Here is a 17,627-nt window from a genome sequence, read left to right as displayed (position 1 = left end):
GGCTGGAGCTGTAACCACTGTGCTACGGGCGCCGATAGAGTGCCGTGGCCTCACACAGCTCACAGCAACCTCCAACTCCTGGGCTTAAGTGATTCTCTTGCCTCAGCCTCCCGAGTAGCTGGGACTACAGGCGCCCGCCACAACGCCCGGCTATTTCTTTGTTGCAGTTTGGCCGGGGCCGGGTTTGAACCCGCCACCCTCGGTATATGGGGCCAGTGCCTTACCGACTGAGCCACAGGCGCCGCCCATCTTTTTTTTTTTTTTTTTTTTTTTGAGACAAAGCCTCAAGCTGTCACCCTGGGTAGAGTGCTGTGGCATCACAGCTCACAGCAACCTCCAATTCCTGGGCTTAAGCTATTCTCTTGCCTCAGCCTCCCAAGTAGCTGGGACCACAGCCACCCACCACAACACCCGGCTATTTTTTTGGTTGCAGCCATCATTGTTGTTTGGCGGGCCCGGGCTGGATTCGAACCCACCAGCTCAGGTGTATGTGGCTGGTGCCTTAGCAGCTTGAGCCACAGGCACCGAGCCAACAAAAACATTTTTTAAACAAAGAAGGATGAGGGAGGCTTTCCCTGCCAGATATCAAATTATAAAGCCAGAGTGACACTGTGGTTTTGGCTTAAAAATAGGCAATTTTTGCCTGTAGCTCAGTGGCTAGGGTGCTGGTCACATATACCAGGAAAGCAAGTTCGAACCCCGCCCAGCCCTGCTAAACAACACAATGACAACTGCAACAACAACAAAAAATAGCTGGGCATTGTGGCAGGCGCCTATAGTCCCAGCTACTTGGGAGGCTGAGGCAAGAGAATCACTTGAGCCCAAGAGTTTGAGGTTGCTGTGAGCTGTGATGCCACAGCACTCAGCCGAGGGTGACATAGTGAGACTCTGTCTTAAAATAAATAAATAAACAGGTAGACAAATTGATGAATATCAGAGAGCAGAGTACAGAAAGAGACCCATGTTGATAAAGAAAGTGAGCATATGCCAAAGATAAATTTCAAATGAGTGGAGAAAGGACTGATCAACAATCAGAACTCAAAGCACTGGCAACCATTGGAAAAATAAGCATGCCAGACTGCTACTCCCACCAAAAACAAAAATAAGCTCCAGGTGGATCGAAGAGCCAAGCATAATTTTTTTTCCTAAAAGTATTTTATTATTTTTTTTTCTTTGCAGTTTTTTTGGCCAGGGCTAGGTTTGAACCCACCACCTCTGGCATATGGGGCCAGCGTCTTACCCCTTTGAGCCACAGGTGCCACCCAGTATTTGAAATATTTATAGGAGAATATGTTGATAGTCCCGAGACAGAAAAGGCCCAAGTTAATATAAAAATGTAAATGGCATAAAAGAATTGATAAATGATGACATTAGAATCTTAACAGGACAAGACAACAAAAACAAGATTAAAATACAAGCAAAATGCATAAAGATTCAGAATCAGAATATATAGAGATTTCCTATAAATCAGTAAGGAAAGGACAACAAACCACTCAATAGAAAATAGGTACGGAGGGCAGCGCCTGTGGCTCAGTGAGTAGGTCACCAGCCCCATGTGCCGAGAGTGGCGGGTTCAAACCCAGCCCCAGCCAAACTGCAACAACAACAAAAAATAGCGGGCGTTGTGGCGGGCGCCTGTAGTCCCAGCTGCTCGGGAGGCTGAGGCAGGAGAATCGCGTAAGCCCAAGAGTTAGAGGTTGCTGTGAGCCGTGTGACGCCACGGCACTCTACCCGAGGGCGGTACAGTGAGACTCTGTCTCTACAAAAAAAAAAAAAAAAAAAGAAAAGAAAATAGGTACGGAATACGTGTGTGAACTGTAAATTTATAGAAGCGGGAATCCAGAGAGTGGGAGAACATAGGAAAGGATGGTCCAGTTCACTGACAAACAGGACCACACAGAGGACAGCCGTGAAGAGCTGTCCTCTCTTAGACTGTGAGCAGAAGGGAGGGGTGGCCAGCAGGAAGACGGGTGACTTCTGGGGTCAGTGAAAGGGATAAGGAAACGTGTACTCCCATATATCATACGGATGATAAAATGGTACAAGCCTCTGGGAGGACACTTCGGGCTCCATCTATTAAAAAATAAAATCTGCAGCCAGGCGCGGTGGCTCACGTCTGTAATCCTAGCACTCTGGGAGGCCAAGGCTAGTGGATTGCCTGAGCTCAGGGGTTCAAGACCAGCCTGAGCCAGAGCGAGACTCCATTTCAAAAAAAAAAATTAGCTGGGTATTGTGGTGGGTGCCTGTAGTCCCAACTACTTGGAAGGCTGAGGCAAGAGGATCACTTGAGCCCATGAGTTTGAGGTTGCTGTGAGCTATGATGCCAGAGTACTCTACCAAGGGTGACAAAGTGAGATTGTTTTTTTGAAAGAAAAAAAATCTGCATTCCCTTTGATACAGCAATTCCACTTCCAGTTATCTAGTCCTAGAAATACTTAGACACATGCTCAAGAAGCACGTTAAGGACAGTGGCAGTGGGTGCTGCCCTGGGTGTGAAAGGGGCTCAGCTAGTGCTCTGCCCCCAGCGGGTAAACATGGAGCCATGGAGGGGTGAGGTTAGGTAGTGACAGAGGGCTCAGCCCCTAGAAAGCTCCAGGCATGCGCCAGCCGCATCCAGGTCCTGCTGTCTCATGGTCTCATGGTGTGTCACCCTTACACCGCCCCTAATCACTCCTCACATTCGTGTTCCCTGGAGGCATCTTAGTCTTCAGGGTGAGCCAGGCACCTGCTGGCTTCCAGGTCTCAGGCTGACCCCTAGGGGACAGCTGGGACACAGCAGGGCACTGAGGGCCTGGCCTGCAGGATCAGGCCCTGCCCCAAGAAGTGTCCCCTCTGATTCCCCATGGGAAAGGCCCTCTGCTGTGAAAATCCTGAGCCTAGAGGGGTCATTCGGGCACCCACTCCCCAGCAGGCTGGCCTTTGAACTGTGCCCCTCCCCCCACCAGCACTTGGGAGCCCAAGGAGGAAACAGAGCCCACTCAACTAAGCTGCCCTACTAGCACAACTTGCAAAACTGTCTTGTGTCCCCAGCCGTCACCATCTCACGGGGCTCAGGCCCCTGGAGCTGCCCGTCAGGGCCAGATCTACATGGAGGGCAGAAAAGAGTTCACCTGGCAGGGGCTTAAAACTGAAAGCAACAAGCACCTATCCTGGTGGCCAGGTCCCAAGAGGTAAGGAGGAGAAGCCCTGGGCTTGCAGAGACAGGCTGATGGGGGCTTTCTGCAGTCCTAGAACCTCTAGATGCTGGAGAAAAACCACAGTGCTTTACAAAGAGTACGCTCTCAGAGGCCAACTCTTCCACACTTACTTCTCACCTTTTCTTCATGCACAATCTTTTCTAGAAGTGTGGATGGCAGAGCGTGGGGCCAGCCAAAGACCTCCCTGTTCCCGGGTACCACTGCCAGGCAAGCCCCGGACCTCTGCGCCATTCTGCCTCCAGCTCTTGGGGGCAGGGCTTTCTTTTGTTGTAATTTTAAACACCAGCATCCAAGGGTAAAATGAGAAATGCAAATCTCAACTTCTACATCGTTTTCTTATACTAATCTTCAAGACACAGCACAGGAGGAAGGAAATTATCATTGAGATTATAGGGCTGTTTTCTCATTGCGTTTTCACAAAGGACCCTCTAGGCTGGCATGGCCAACCTGAGGCTCAGAGGAGCTGAGAAGAACGCATTCAGGGCTGCATGGCCAGGCAGTGGCCAAAGCAGAGCATGGAGCAGTTCTGCAGGGGCCCTCCCCATACCTCCTCCTCTGTCCATGAAGGGTTCACTCCAAAAAGCGCCTGGGGCATTCAGTGTTCGTCCCACATTGGGGGTCCTCTGCGTTGGTCAGGTCCCATCGGTTGGCCCCAAGCACATATTGACTCCACATATGCTGGGACATACTGAGGCAGGCCTGGAGTCCTTACTGCCAGCCTCGGCACCAGCCTGAAGCCCACCTCTCTCTGCTCATCCCTAAGGGCTCTCATTCTGAGCACAGCAACCTGAGGTGCACTCACCCAACTCCTATCTGGTATCCTGGGTTTGGTTGAAGCTAGAGCCATGGCCTCCTCCAACACGAAGACCTCTCAGGGACTCTCCCTCTCCTGAGCACAGAACCCAGCCCTGACCCACTACCCAGCTGGATCCCTGTGGCCAAAGCAACCTCTGGGGTCCTGGGCCTCCTCCAGCTATTAAAAAACATACTCATGTTTTGGGGGGTCCAGAGCTGGAGAAGAGGTTTTGGGGCTGCCTGGAAGAGAAACCAAAACAATCCTCTTCTAGCTCGGGGTGTCTTGGCTAGTTAAGGAGCTTGGAAACTAAACATGCACATCTTAAGCTATTTCCCCGTAGGGTGAAGCTGCAGTGTTTGAAGAATGCAGTGTTTTATATAAATACACATCATTAGGTGATAAAAACAGTAAATCAGAGCTAAGGAAGTGACTCAGGGTGGGGCCATTAGATAGTGTCAGGGTAGGGCTGGTCTCCAGAAAGGCAAACACATGACTAGAAGGTGGGAACTTTCAGCCCTAACAAGGCCCTTCTCCAGGGAAAAGAGAGAGGCTGGAGATAAGGTTATAAAAATACTTGAATGATGAGCTACAGTTTGGGGCTTGTGAACGCGTTGATGTGCTAAGCAGGTGGTGGGCATGGAAACTGTGTACCACCCCAGCCCCATGCTTTACCTTGTGCCTTTCTGTAGGTATTCCTGAGCTGTATCCCTTATAATAAACTGATAACCATTAAGTATAGAGTTTTCCCAAGTTGTTTGAGTAAATTATTGCACCATCCAGTGGTGTAAACCCCTGCATTTGCAGCTGGCTGGGCAAAACTGTGGCTGGCATCTGAGGTGGGGGCAGTCTTGTGGGGTTGACCTTGGTTCGGGGCATTGCAGATGGAGCTGGACACTCTTCCACTGACACTAGCCCAACAAAGAACACACAGAAACGACACTCTCAAATGCAGAGGGCAGACTGGGGCAAAGGCAATCAAGGAGGACTTCCTGGAGGAAGAGAGATAAGATAATACTTCCTGCCTGGCTCACAGGGACTCCAAACACTCAGGGGGTCTGTGCTAACTCTGGATGGTTAGTGTCAGGCTGAATTTGAATTGCTGGACACCCAGTTAGTCTCAAAGAATTGGAGAATTCATTATTCTTTGGGGATAAAAACCACACAAGAACTTGTTGGCTTTGAGGGGCAGGGTACAGGAGAGAAGGAAGAGAATTTTAGTCCTGCCTGCCTGACCTCAAGCCTGTCCCTTTTTCTGTTGGGGATTCAGCTTCTCCTTGGTGCCACAGAGGGGGAGTAAAGATACTCTGTGAGGAACCCCCAGTTCTTACACACTCTAATGCGGCTTCCCAAGGGGCTGCAGCGCTCATGTTCCAAACTATTTCTTGACTTTGATGTCTGAGAGTCCTCAGATGGAGGGCCTAGGTCCTCCCATATACTGAGAAAAGGTGGGACGAAGGCAAACAGACCCAAGAGGGCCCCGAGGCCGCCAGGCTGTACCTGCTCCGTGTAGTCTGGGATCTCCAGGGCGCATGGCAGCGTCCCTGCACTCTCCACGGACAGCACATCCTTCAGCAGCTCCTCGCACCCTGCAAGTAGGCAGACAAACAGACAGTGAGGAGTTGGGCCCAGCCTGGCACAGCTATTCTGCTTCTAATGGGCATGGGTCCGAAGGGCTAAGGGGAGCAGATGGCCCAAGTCTCCAAGGGGTCAGATGCTCACTGGGAGGTGGGGATGGAGCACTGGGCTGTGGGCAACCTGGTTCAGGGCATTGCAGATGGAGCTGGACACTGTTCCACTGACACTAGCCCAACAAAGAACACACAGAAACGACACTCTCACATGCAGAGGGCAGACTGGGGCAAAGGCAGTCAAGGAGGACTTCCTGGAGGAAGAGAGATAAGATAATACTTCCTGCCTGGCTCACAGGGACTCCAAACACACCCATTCCCTTGAGGCTCAGTGCTGCCCATCAAGTCCTGCAAGGCCCAGAATGTCCAGGATAGGACCACCCTCAGGATGGCTCTAGCTTCTGCTGACACAGTAAAACAGGTGGGCTCCCTCCAGGGTTCCTGAGCAAATGTCCCACAGTTATACTGGATAAAGGAGTTAAAACCGACAAAGTGCCTGCCATAGGCACAGGGCAGGTGCAGTCTGTGGTGGCCTAAAGAATCAAACAAATTCATCTGGAAAATCTTTACTGGGGGCCTCTGTGTGTGGCCCCCAGTAAAGATTTTCACCCACTGCCCTTTACCCCTCCCCTCTATTGAAGTAATTCCTGCTCCCATCCCACCCTCCCAGAACTCAGAGGACCTCATACAGAGGGGAAACCACAGCTTCCTTCGTCCCACCCTCCCAGAACTCAGAGGACCTCATACAGAGGGGAAACCACAGCTTCCTTTGCAGGTAACAGGACACCATGGGACTTCTAGAAGTGACTGTTCTCTTTGCAGCTAGTGGGGAGATCTCAGCAAGTTCACCTGGCCGGTGACCTACTTAGCACAATGGTAGGAAAGCACAGACCATATTCGGATTCCTTTGGGTTTCTCACCATTGGGCCTTTGAATTCGGGAAAAGTGTGTGGGGGGGGGTTATAGTCTTCCTTTAAGGGGCAGGGGGAGGGAAGAAAGGAATTATGAGTTAAGAGGAGGAGAGAGGGAGAGTAGGGAGGAGACTAATGAAGGAAACGTAGAAGGAGGGAGGGAGATGGGGTGACCAGCTCCCTACAGGTTTGCCCAGAACTGTCCTGGTTTTAAAACTAGTCCTGGGGTGGCTCTGTGCGCCCGTAGCACAGTGGTTAAAAGGTGCCAGCCTCATACAATGAGGTTGGCGGGTTCGAACCTGACCTGGGCCAGCTAAACAACAAAGACAACTGCAACAAAAAATAGCCGGGTGTTGTGGCGGGCGCCTGTAGTCCCAGCTACATGGGAGGCTGAGGCAAGAGAATCGCTTGAGCCCAAGAGTTTGAGGTTGCTGTGAGCTGTGATGCTACAGCACTCTACCGAGGGCAGCATAGTGAGACTCTGGTTTCAAAAAAAAAAAAAAAAAAAAAAAACTGGTCCTGGGAAACTCCTCAGGAGTTTGGTCACCCTAGAGGGGGAGAGAGAGGAAAAGGAAGAGGACAGACGAGCAGAGAGGGAGCCTTTCTCTAGAGGGGGACAGACAGTGAAAGGGCAGAAATGACTACCTTGCCGGTGCAGGCGGGTGGGGAGGCAGGGCTGTGGCTGAGCTTCAGAGAGACCTGCAGCCCTACTAGCCCAATATCTTTCCCGGCTATCCTTCCGGATGTAGGGCCCCGGTGGGAAGGAATCTGAGTCACACCAGCCTCCCCAGCTGGACAGGACCTGTGAGAGTTCCTAGGACACCCCTGGCAGAAGGCCTCACCTTTCATGGCGAACACTCCTCGGCAAAAGTCTTTGAAGTTGATTCTCCCCAGGTCGTTGGGATCCAAATATTTTACAAGTTTTTCTACCTGCAGGAAGGAAGGAGGGATAGGTGTGAGGCTCGGGCAGCCGGGGAAGACAGGAATAGAGGGAAAGAGAGGGCTGGGCAGCTGAGCCTAGAGGACACCAGTGTCCCTGCCAAGTCCTCCCCCTGCCCCTGGGGCCACTGTGTTCTCTTCAGATAGACATGGTGCCAGTGAGGAAAAACCAAGCCCAAACCCAGTTCAGGTTGAGCCCCAGGTTTGGGGCTCACAAGGGCCAAACTCCCTTCTCCAGACTGGTCTCCCGAGACTACACGAGGCAACAGCGTCCTTGGCCAGTGTTTCAAAGCAGTGCTTTCTCCCCCACAAAACTAACACCCTCATCACAAAAGATCTAAAAGCTCCATTGTTTCCCATTTTTCTTTCAAAAGATATAATTTTAACCACATTTAAACATTTTTTTTATTTTGTAGTTCTGAGATCCTTGGTCAAATCCCCCTTTGTGAATACAGAGGAAATATTATGTCATACTTGTATAAATTATTTAAAATTACAAATTAAGGTCTAAGGCAAAAGCAGATACAGTGAAGACAATGTTGTGGCAGGGGAACCACACAGGGCAATTCTAGGCTGTTGCTGAATTTCTTTTTTTTTATTATTATTTTTATTTATTTATTGTGTGGAGACAGAGTCTCGCTTTACCGCCCTCGGTAGAGTGCCGTGACGTCACAGGACTCACAGCAACCTCCAGCTCTTGGGCTTCCGCGATTCTCCTGACTCAGCCTCCCGAGCAGCTGGGACTACAGGTGCCCGCCACAACGCCCGGCTATCTTTTGTTGCAGTTTGGCTGGAGCTGGGTTTGAACCCTCGGTATATGGGGCCAGTGCCCTATTCACTGAGCCACAGGCGCTGCCCCTTTTTTTTTTTTTCTGTAGAGACAGAGTTTCACTTTATCACCCTCGGTAGAGTGCCATGGCATCACACAGCTCACAGCAACCTCCAGCTCCCAGGCTTAGGTGATTCTCTTGCCTCAGCCTCCTGAGTAGCTGGGATTACAGGCGCCTGCCACAATGCCCGGCTATTTTTTTTTTTTGTTTTTTTTGGCCAGGGCTGGGTTTGAACCTGCCACCTCTGGCATATGGGACTGGCGCCCTACTCCTTGAGCCACAGGTGCCGCCCCCGGCTATTTTTTTATTGTTGTTGCAGTTTGGCCAGGGTCGGGTTTGAACCCACCACCCTCGGTATATGGGGCTGGCGCCCTGCTCACTGAGCCACAGGCGCCGCCCTATTGTTGACTTTCTATTTCCTTCTTTTTTTTTTTTGAGACAGAGTGTCCTTATGTTGCTCCAGGCTACAGTGCCCTGACATCAGCCTACCTCACAGGAACCTCAAACTCTTGGGTTCAAGTGATCCCAAGTAATCCTGCCTCAGTCTCCTGAGGGGAGGCTAGGACTACTGGTGTGTGCCACAACGTCCAGCTAATTTTTCTTTTTTTAGTAGAGACAGGATCTTGCTCAGGCTGGTCTTAAACTCCTGAGGTCAAGCAATGCACCTGCCTCAGCCTCCCAGAGTGCTAGGATTATAGAGGTGAGCCACCGCGCCTGGCCTTGACTTTCTATTTCTTTTTTTTTTTTCTTTTCTAGAGACAGAGTCTCACTGTACCGCCCTCGGGTAGAGTGCCGTGGTGTCACACGGCTCACAGCAACCTCTAGCTCTTGGGCTTCAGCGATTCTCTTGCCTCAGCCTCCCGAGCAGCTGGGACTACAGGCCCCTGCCACAACGCCTGGCTATTTTTTGGTTGCAGTTTGGCCGGGGCTGGGTTTGAACCCGCTACCCTCGGTACATGGGGCCGGCGCTCTACTCTATTTCTTGATCTAGCTCTGGCTAGATGGCAAACACTTACTAACACCTATGGCTGATATACTTTTCTATTGGTATCTTAGAGTTCAGTAAAAAGTGTTAAATAAGGAAACAAATTTCAGCCCGAATAAATTAGTCCTTCCGGATATTGGGGATGTTTCTTTCCCTGTAACATTAAGTATATCAGAAATACTTTTCCAAGCTGCCTGGGGTGTAGAACCCACATTGTTAGTGGTTATAACATATTATGCCCAGCAGATGCACTGTCATTTACTTAGCTACCCCCAACAGTTGGGCATTTTGGTTATTTCTAACACTTTGCTCTGTTTTTTGTAGAGACAGTCTCATTTTACTGCCCTATGTAGAGTGCCATGACGTCACAGGACTCACAGCAACCTCCAACTCCGGGGCTTACGTGATTTTCCTGCCTCAGCCTCCCAAGCAGCTGGGCCTACAGGTGCCCGCCACAATGCCCGGCTTTTTTATTTTTTGTTGCAGTTTGGCCAGGGCTGGGTTTGAACCCACCACCCTCGGTATATGGGGCCGGTGCCCTACTCACTGAGCCACAGGCGCCGCCCTTCTAACACTTTGCTCTTACAGCTCATTCCTGAAAGTTTCTGCAGCTGAATGGATGACTTGCTGACCCCTTGGCTACTCAGATCATGGGCCTCCTTGTTGCTGCACTTTTTACCTCGGGCACGGAGTCCCCTTGGTCAACCCAGCCTTCACTCCCTCTGCTACCCCCCACACAAATGTCCCACTCCCTGACGCCATCCTCTTCCCTTCCTGCCACTGTGTGTTCCTTTAGCATCCCTGGGACTACTTCCTCTCCCCGACATCCAATCCGCACCCCACTGCACCCCAAAGCTACCTTCTTTCCCACATCACCCCTGCTACCCTACCGGGTCACAGCCATCGTCATCTCCCTCCTGAACCTTGCAAATCTCCTAAAGCATCTACCCTCTTCCTCCCATCCTGCCTCTGCTCCCATTGGATCCTCCCACCCATTCCTCTGCTTAAAACCTTCCGGTGACTTCCTGTCATACTTGGAAGAAAATCCCAATTCCAGAAGATATCCTAGAAGGCGCTGGATGATCTGGCCCCTTCTGCCTCACATCCTCCCATGCTCTCCATCACTCACTGCACTCCGGCCACACTGGCCTTGGCTCAGCTCCTCAAGCACACAGGGCGTTTTTTGGCTTCAAAACGGCCTTTCTTTGCACAAGCTGTTCTCTACATCTGGAATGCACATCCTCCCCATTTATTGCCTGGCGGTGTCATTCATCCTTCAGGCCTCCTTTGTGCCTCTCCTAAATGGTCCTCCCCTAGACAGCCTGTCCTGACCGTCCCATCTCATTAGGGCCCATCCTGCTGCCACCATGGCCTATCCTTTTCATTCAAACTACTTGTTGAACTTTTTTTTTTGAAACTATGGCTTTTTATTTTCATGTGGCTAGCCTGACAGAAGTAGAAATAATTAGGGCGGCGCCTGTGGCTCAGGGAGCAGGGCACCGGCCCCATATGCCGCGGGTGGCGGGTTCAAACCCAGCCCCGGGCAAACTGCAACAAAAAAATAGCCGGGCGTTGTGGCGGGCGCCTGTAGTCCCAGCTGCTCGGGAGGCTGAGGAAAGAGAATCGCGTAAGCCCAAGAGTTAGAGGTTGCTGTGAGCTGTGTGACGCCACGGCACTCTACCCGAGGGTGGTACAGTGAGACTCTGTCTCTACAAAAAAAAAAAAAAAAAAAAAGAAGTAGAAATAATTAGTAGCCTTTGTTCAATGTTATTTAAAAAAAAGAAAGAAAAAACCTACAAAACAGAAACCAAATTTTGGGCTTAAAAGAAACCTAAGTCTGTCACAGGATCCTGGTTGGAAGATACATTATTTTTATGAATGAGAAACAGTGCTAGAGAGTGAAGAAGGAATGGTAGTTTGGGAGACCTATTTCCCAAAGTGATCTGGAGGAGGTGTCACAGTGCTAGATACAGGGTGATGGGACAGTGATCACTCCCCAGGACCTTGGAACCGATCTTGCTGTCACACAATGCTGGTAACAGAGAGTGGGACAACAAAAAGTAGTCAAGACGCCAACCAACATTCTTGGCTCGAGCATTCATCATGTAAGTCCAAAAGGTATAGGCATAGGCTGTGTTGGGGTAGAGGTGCCAAGAGCTGTCGGCCAGTGGCACAGCTTGCAGCAATTCCCCAAAGCCTTGGCACTCTTGTGGGGTGAAGCCAGCATTCTTTTTGTTTCCCTTGGGGTTGCGAAGGTCAATTTCTTCATGAGCCACATTGAGATCTCCACACAGCACAAGGGGCTTTTGGGAAGTCAAGCCCTTCAAGAACTTGCGGAAGGCTTCATCCCAGCACTGCCTGTACTCCAGTCGCACCAGCCCACGGCCTGCATTAGGTACACAGGCTGTTACCAGCACAAACTTGTCAAACTCAGCCACAATCACTCGTCCTTCCTGATCATGTTCTTCCTCACCAATGCCATAAGAAACTTTGAGTGGGCACTGGCGGGAAAGTAGGCCCGCACCACCTTGTCTGAAGGAGCTGACCAGTACTGATGGGATAGTCCAGGCAGCTCATGAAGTTCAGTGGGTAGTTTGTTCTCAGAACATTTGGTCTCTTGGAGGCACAGGATAGCTGGGGCTTCTTCCTTTACCCAATCTAATCCTTTCTTCTTAATCCAGGCCGGAAGCCCATCCACATTCCAAGAGCAAATCTTGAGTGTGGCAGATTTGCCACTGGGTGAGGTTTTCTTATCAGGTGGGTCCTCATATAGAACAGGGCCCTCTCCTGCTGCTGCTTTTTCGTTTTTCTTTGCTCCCGTCTTACTCTTCTTGGGCTCTGGCTCCGTCTTGGGGTCTTCCCCATCTTCTGCCACTGCTCCTTTTTCCCACGCTTCGGCATCCCTGCTCTTGAACACCTATACCACGTTGCCCACCGAAGCAGTATTTTATCACTTCGCCCTATTTGGATCTCAGCCCGGCTCCTCCTTATGCGAGCACAAAGAATCTACTTGTTGCATTTTTTAATTGTTACCAAAAGGAAGGATTGACACAGAGGTCCAAGGCAACAGCATTTATTTGGGAAACAAAGAATTGCATTTTGAGTACATCAAATCAGGGCAGCCCTGAAAGATATCCCACAAGGTAAGTGCAAGACAGGGTTTTATTTATTTATTTTTTTTTACAAGAGATGGCTAAAAAAGTTGTCCTCAGAGGCAGTTCATTGGCTGGGCCTGTTCTGATGAGTCAATTAGGGTGCTCCCAGCTGGGATGTGAGATACTGGCTTCTGTTGTTTATCCAAGTCTGCTGGGACATCCTGTGGTTTGACCTTTAGCAGGTGTGAATACAATCCTCCCACAACTCCCAGCCCAGAGGCAGAAACCTTAGCCTCAGTCACTTCATTTTTTTCCACATAATTTTATGTTTATGTAGTAATTTGATTAATTTATATCTTTCCTCTACAAAGTAAGCTCTCAAGGACAAGGACTACATCTTAGAGTGTCCTGGCATCATAGCTCACGGCAATCTCAAAGTCTTGAGCTCAAGTGATCCTCTTGCCTCAGCCTTCCAAGTAGCTGGCATTACAAGCACCTGCCTCATCTCCTGGCTATTTTTTTTTTAATTGTTGGGGATTCATTGAGGGTACAATAAAACAGATCGCACTGATTGCATTTGTTAGGCAAAGTCCCTCTTACAATCGTGTCTTGCCCCCAAAAGGTGTGGCACACACCAAGGTCCCACCCCACTCCCTCCATCCCTCTCTCTGCTCTCCCCTTCCCCCACCCACCGGGACCTTAATTGTCATTAATTGTCCTTATATCACTCCTGGCTATTTTTTAGAGAGGTGGTCTCTCTCTTGCTCAGGCTAGCCTTGAACTCCTGAGCTGAAGCTACCTCCCTGCCTGGACCACTTTTGATCACCACCGTACACTTGGTAGCTTGTACCATGACTGGCACTTAGAAAAAGTTTCTGAAATAGCTGCTGAATAAACATAATGGTTCTACAAAACATTTGAGTTTTCAAGGTCTTTGATAACAGTTGCCAAATTATTCTCTGTAAAGATAACTTAATTTAGTCTTCAATCAGGGCAACTGACTTCAAACTTCCAAGCCTTATTTTTCCTAGTCTTTGGCAATGGCCAATTTTTTTTTTTTTTTTTTTGTAGAGACAGAGTCTCACTTTATGGCCCTCGGTAGAGTGCCGTGGCCTCACACAGCTCACAGCAACCTCCAACTCCTGGGCTTAAGGCGATTCTCTTGCCTCAGCCTCCCGAGCAGCTGGGACTACAGGCACCCCACACAACGCCCAACTATTTTTTGGTTGCAGTTCAGCCAGGGCCGATTTGAACCCGCCACCCTCAGTATATGGGGCCGGCGCCTTACCGACTGAGCCACAGGCGCCGCCCGGCAATGGCCAATTTTGAAAGAACTATCTTTTTAAATGAATTGGAACCATTTTTCTCCACTTAAATTTCCAACACCTGAATTTCAGCTTCTTGACATTTCTTCCAGAATCAACCTATACTTTATGGGCAGCCCATCCACAGCACACATGCAAACATTCATTCATTCTGCAAGCAAGGACTAAGAACCTCCTCGCGCCTGGCACCCTGCTGGGGGCTGATGCTGGTCGTTGCTGGTCCCGCCTGCCAACCCCACGCAGTAACATGGAGACACACACACACACGCACACACGCATGCACGCATGCACGCACGCACACGTGCGCGCCTCATCAGGCCCCTTGCCCCTCCGCCTGATAACCGACATCAGTATCTACAGCACAGCTGGGCCAGGACCAGCTCTTTCCAGAATCCTCTCAGGCTGGGCTGCTGCTGATGGATGTGAGGGCACTGGGGAACTGCAGAGCACAGCACGTAGGAAGGGCTCACTGTCACTGTTGTCATTGTTCAAGCTGTGACAGGCAGACCTGTCCTGCAACGTACACCGCCCATCATGTGCACTGAAGCCCAAGGTTGGTGGGGGATTCCTCTGTTCTTAAGGACCACGTTTTTCCTATATGCCCATAGCATGGCAGTTGCAGCAGGAGCCTGAAACCCTGGTCACTGCCATGGCCTGGCACCCTAGGGCTGTACCCAGCAGGTTTGAGTAGTGGCCAGAAAGCTCCTGCCACAACCATCTCCTCCCTGCCTGAGCCTGGTGACGCTGTATTTGTACCACTATTCTAGTGGACCCTGTGTGTCCATTCTGGTGTGACAGAGTGGCTTCACAATGGTCTCTCTGTGACCCCCTGTATCTGGTGCCTAGTGGGCATTCAGGAAAGCCTATAAAATTTCAGTGAAGGAGCCAACTCCTGCCTGGCCACAGCCTCCTCGGGGCTGGGGCTACCCCCTCCCCCAAGCCATGGCAGCCTCCAACACTGCCAGCCCTAGCTTCTAATGACGTGGTTTCTAAGAATACAAAGGCCCAGGTGCCACTTAAGGAGCTTTGGGCAGCCCACCCACACCCTCGCCGGCGAGCTGTCGTCTCTCCCCCGTCATCTTCTCACTGGTGTTGTGGGCAGTCTGTGCATGCAGGAGGGGCCGGGGGCCCCCCAACCCACCTGCCTCCCTGGCCTCCTGTGTTGTCCCCTATAGTCCTCTCCAAGGTCAGGGGCTCTGATGCAAGCCCAGGATAGACACTGCCATTGAGTGCTGAACAGTTGGCGAGGAACCCAACTCAATCCACCTAAGAGGCAGCAGCCTATGGATTCAGATCCTGAAAACACAGAGTCCACACCTCTCAGGGCTGGGAGACGGGGGTGGGCAGGCTGTCCGCTCTGCCTCCAGGAAAGCCCGCTGGGAACAGAGGTGGGAGTGTGGTTGTTTGATGATAGACAGACAGATGGGGTCCTGAGTGCTCCTGCACAGTCTCCCCGTGCAGCCGGGGCACCCCCTGGGCTGCGACCTCCCTGTTCAACAGCTGCTCCCAAAGAGTGGCAGTCCCAGAGCAGTGGCCCCGAAGAAGCCATGTGCACTGCTGCCCCGTCCCTCAGAAAACGGGACCATTGTAAGACTGGACAACACTAGCCGGGTGTTGTGGTGGGCGCCTGTAGTCCCAGCTACTCGGGAGGCTGAGGCAAGAGAATCGCTTAAGTCCAGGAGTTGGAGGTTGCTGTGAGCTGTGTGAGGCCACGGCACTCTACCGAGGGCCATAAAGTGAGACTCTGTCTCTACAAAAAAAAAAAAAGACTGGACAACACATAGCAGTTACTATCAATACATGCCATAGCCGCAGGCTCAATCATTTTTTTTTAAATAAGTAACAGCATCATTTATGTAGAGCGATATTACTAATTCTTGCTGGGCGCACATGGGGCTTGCTGTGAGCCATGGCGTGCTGCCAGCCTCGGGGTGTGCACCGTCTCATTTCATCCTCACAACAATCTTTTTTTTTTTTTTTTTTGTAGAGACAGAGTCTCACTGTACCGCCCTCGGGTAGAGTGCTGTGGCGTCACACAGCTCACAGCAACCTCTAACTCTTGGGCTTACGCGATTCTCCTGCCTCAGCCTCCTGAGCAGCTGGGACTACAGGCGCCCGCCACAACGCCCGGCTATTTTTTTGTTGCAGTTTGGCCAGGGCTGGGTTTGAACCCGCCACCCTCAGCATATGGGGCCGGCGCCCTACTCACTGAGCCACAGGCGCCGCCCAAGCCACAGGCGCCGCCCCCTCACAACAATCTTAACACCAGCTACTATCATAGTCTCCATTTAAAGCTGGGCAAACTGAGGCTCAGAGCAGTTAAGACCTTTGGACAAAGGCACCACAATGGTTAACTCTTTCTTTTTTTTTTATTGTTTGGGATTCATTGAGGCTACAAAGAATTAGGTTACACTGATTGCATTTGTTAGGTAAAGTCACAGTGGTTAACTTTTTTTTTTGAGACAGAGTCTCACCATGTTGCCCCAGATAGAGTGCAGTGGCATCAGAGCTCACAGCAACCTCAAACTCCTGGGCTCAAGCGATTGCCTCAGCCTCCTTGGTAGCTGGGACTACAGGCATCCGCCACAAAACCCAGCCATTTCTTTGTTGCAGTTGTCATTCCTGTTTAGCTGGCCCAGGCCAGGTTCAAACCTGCCAGACTGGATGTATGTGGCTGGTGCCCTACCAACTGAGCCACAGGCGCCACCTCAGGGGTTAACTCTTGAACCCAGGTCTCACTGACTCCAGATAATCAGCCCCTGCTCCCGCTGCCTTCCTGTATCCCTGCATGTGGGTGAGCTCTCCTGGGCCCGGGGCAGGCTCACTGGTGTCTGAGCTGAGATGTCGGCTCAGCCTGGGTATCACAGAAGTATTACCTCCTATGGCTGGGACTCTGCCTTGATCATGAAGGAGTCTCGACCTTTCTGGACGCTAGCTGACCTTTGCCACTGCACAGCAGGGCATGTTCAGCTGACCCAAACCCTCATTTCATAGACAGGGAAGTCAAGTCCCAGGGAGGGAAATGTGCTTGCTCAAGGTCACACAGGGAGAACAACAAACAACCACCCCCATATGGGCTTTGTGGCGCCCGGCCTGCAGGCAGCCCCAGGGATCCTGCTGGGGCTCCCAGGCAGGAAAGGAGCTGGCCAGGCCTGGTGGTTCTGCGGGAGCAGCTGTTGTTCCTGAAGCTCTCACAGCTGGGCCTGTACTCGCTGCCAGGGAAATTGGTTGTTTCACTGGCAGTAAAATATTGATCTTTCCTTTTTTGGGTCACTCAATTACTAGGCTTCCCCCTTCTATTTCTGTTGCCTTTCTCTTCATGCTGATTTTTGCCCCCAGTCGGTCCCCATGGGTCACATCTCTTCTAGCTCAGCCCAGACGATGTTACAAAGCGTCCTTGCCACTGTTCTCTGATTGATGCCAGCCAGATCCTCCTGGAGCCTCTCTGCCCAGCCATCCACACCTCCCTAATTTCCAGGTCTGCAAATCAGACAGACTGGAGCAAGCCATTTGCCTTTCTGAGGTCTCAGCTGCCTCATCTGAACAAGGGAGATAAGCTAGCTTATCTTGCCCCTGCCAGGCTCAGTCTGCAGGGTGAAGTGCCTAATAAACCTTACTGGCTTCTACTATTTTTTTTTTTTTTTTGAGAATCTGACTCTGTCAGCCTAGGTAGAGTGCCGTTGCATCATAGCTCACAGCAACCTCCTCTTGTCTCAGCCTCCCAAGTAGGTATCTGGGAGGTGTCACCACACCTGGCTAGTTTTTCTATTTTTATTATATTTATTGTTTTGAGACAGAATCTCACTCTGTCACTCTGGGTAGAGTTCCATGGCATTATCATAGCTCACAGCTATAATCCTCTATGGGCTCAAGCTATCCTCTTGCCTCAGCCTTCCACGTAGCTGGGACTACAGGTGCCCA

General features: G+C 50.9%; 1 protein-coding gene and 1 pseudogene across 2 annotated transcripts in view; both read right to left on the bottom strand.

Annotated features, from left to right (window-relative positions):
* The window catches only part of RAB11FIP4 (RAB11 family interacting protein 4), a 133,634-nt gene that overhangs the window by 83,355 nt on the left and 32,652 nt on the right, over positions 1 to 17,627 (bottom strand). For both annotated transcript variants that reach the window (XM_053568946.1, XM_053568947.1), the window contains exons 2-3: positions 7,375 to 7,462; positions 5,491 to 5,579 (exon numbers count right to left, since the gene is read on the bottom strand). In XM_053568946.1, the coding sequence (XP_053424921.1) occupies positions 5,491 to 5,579; positions 7,375 to 7,462 (177 nt within the window). The remainder of the gene's footprint in view (positions 1 to 5,490; positions 5,580 to 7,374; positions 7,463 to 17,627) is intronic.
* LOC128570071 (DNA-(apurinic or apyrimidinic site) endonuclease-like) lies at positions 11,242 to 12,245 on the bottom strand (annotated as a pseudogene).

This window comes from Nycticebus coucang, chromosome 18 (assembly GCF_027406575.1).
Source record: "Nycticebus coucang isolate mNycCou1 chromosome 18, mNycCou1.pri, whole genome shotgun sequence".
NCBI classification, from domain to species: domain Eukaryota; kingdom Metazoa; phylum Chordata; class Mammalia; order Primates; family Lorisidae; genus Nycticebus; species Nycticebus coucang.
This window is presented reverse-complemented; position numbering and strand designations above follow the sequence as displayed.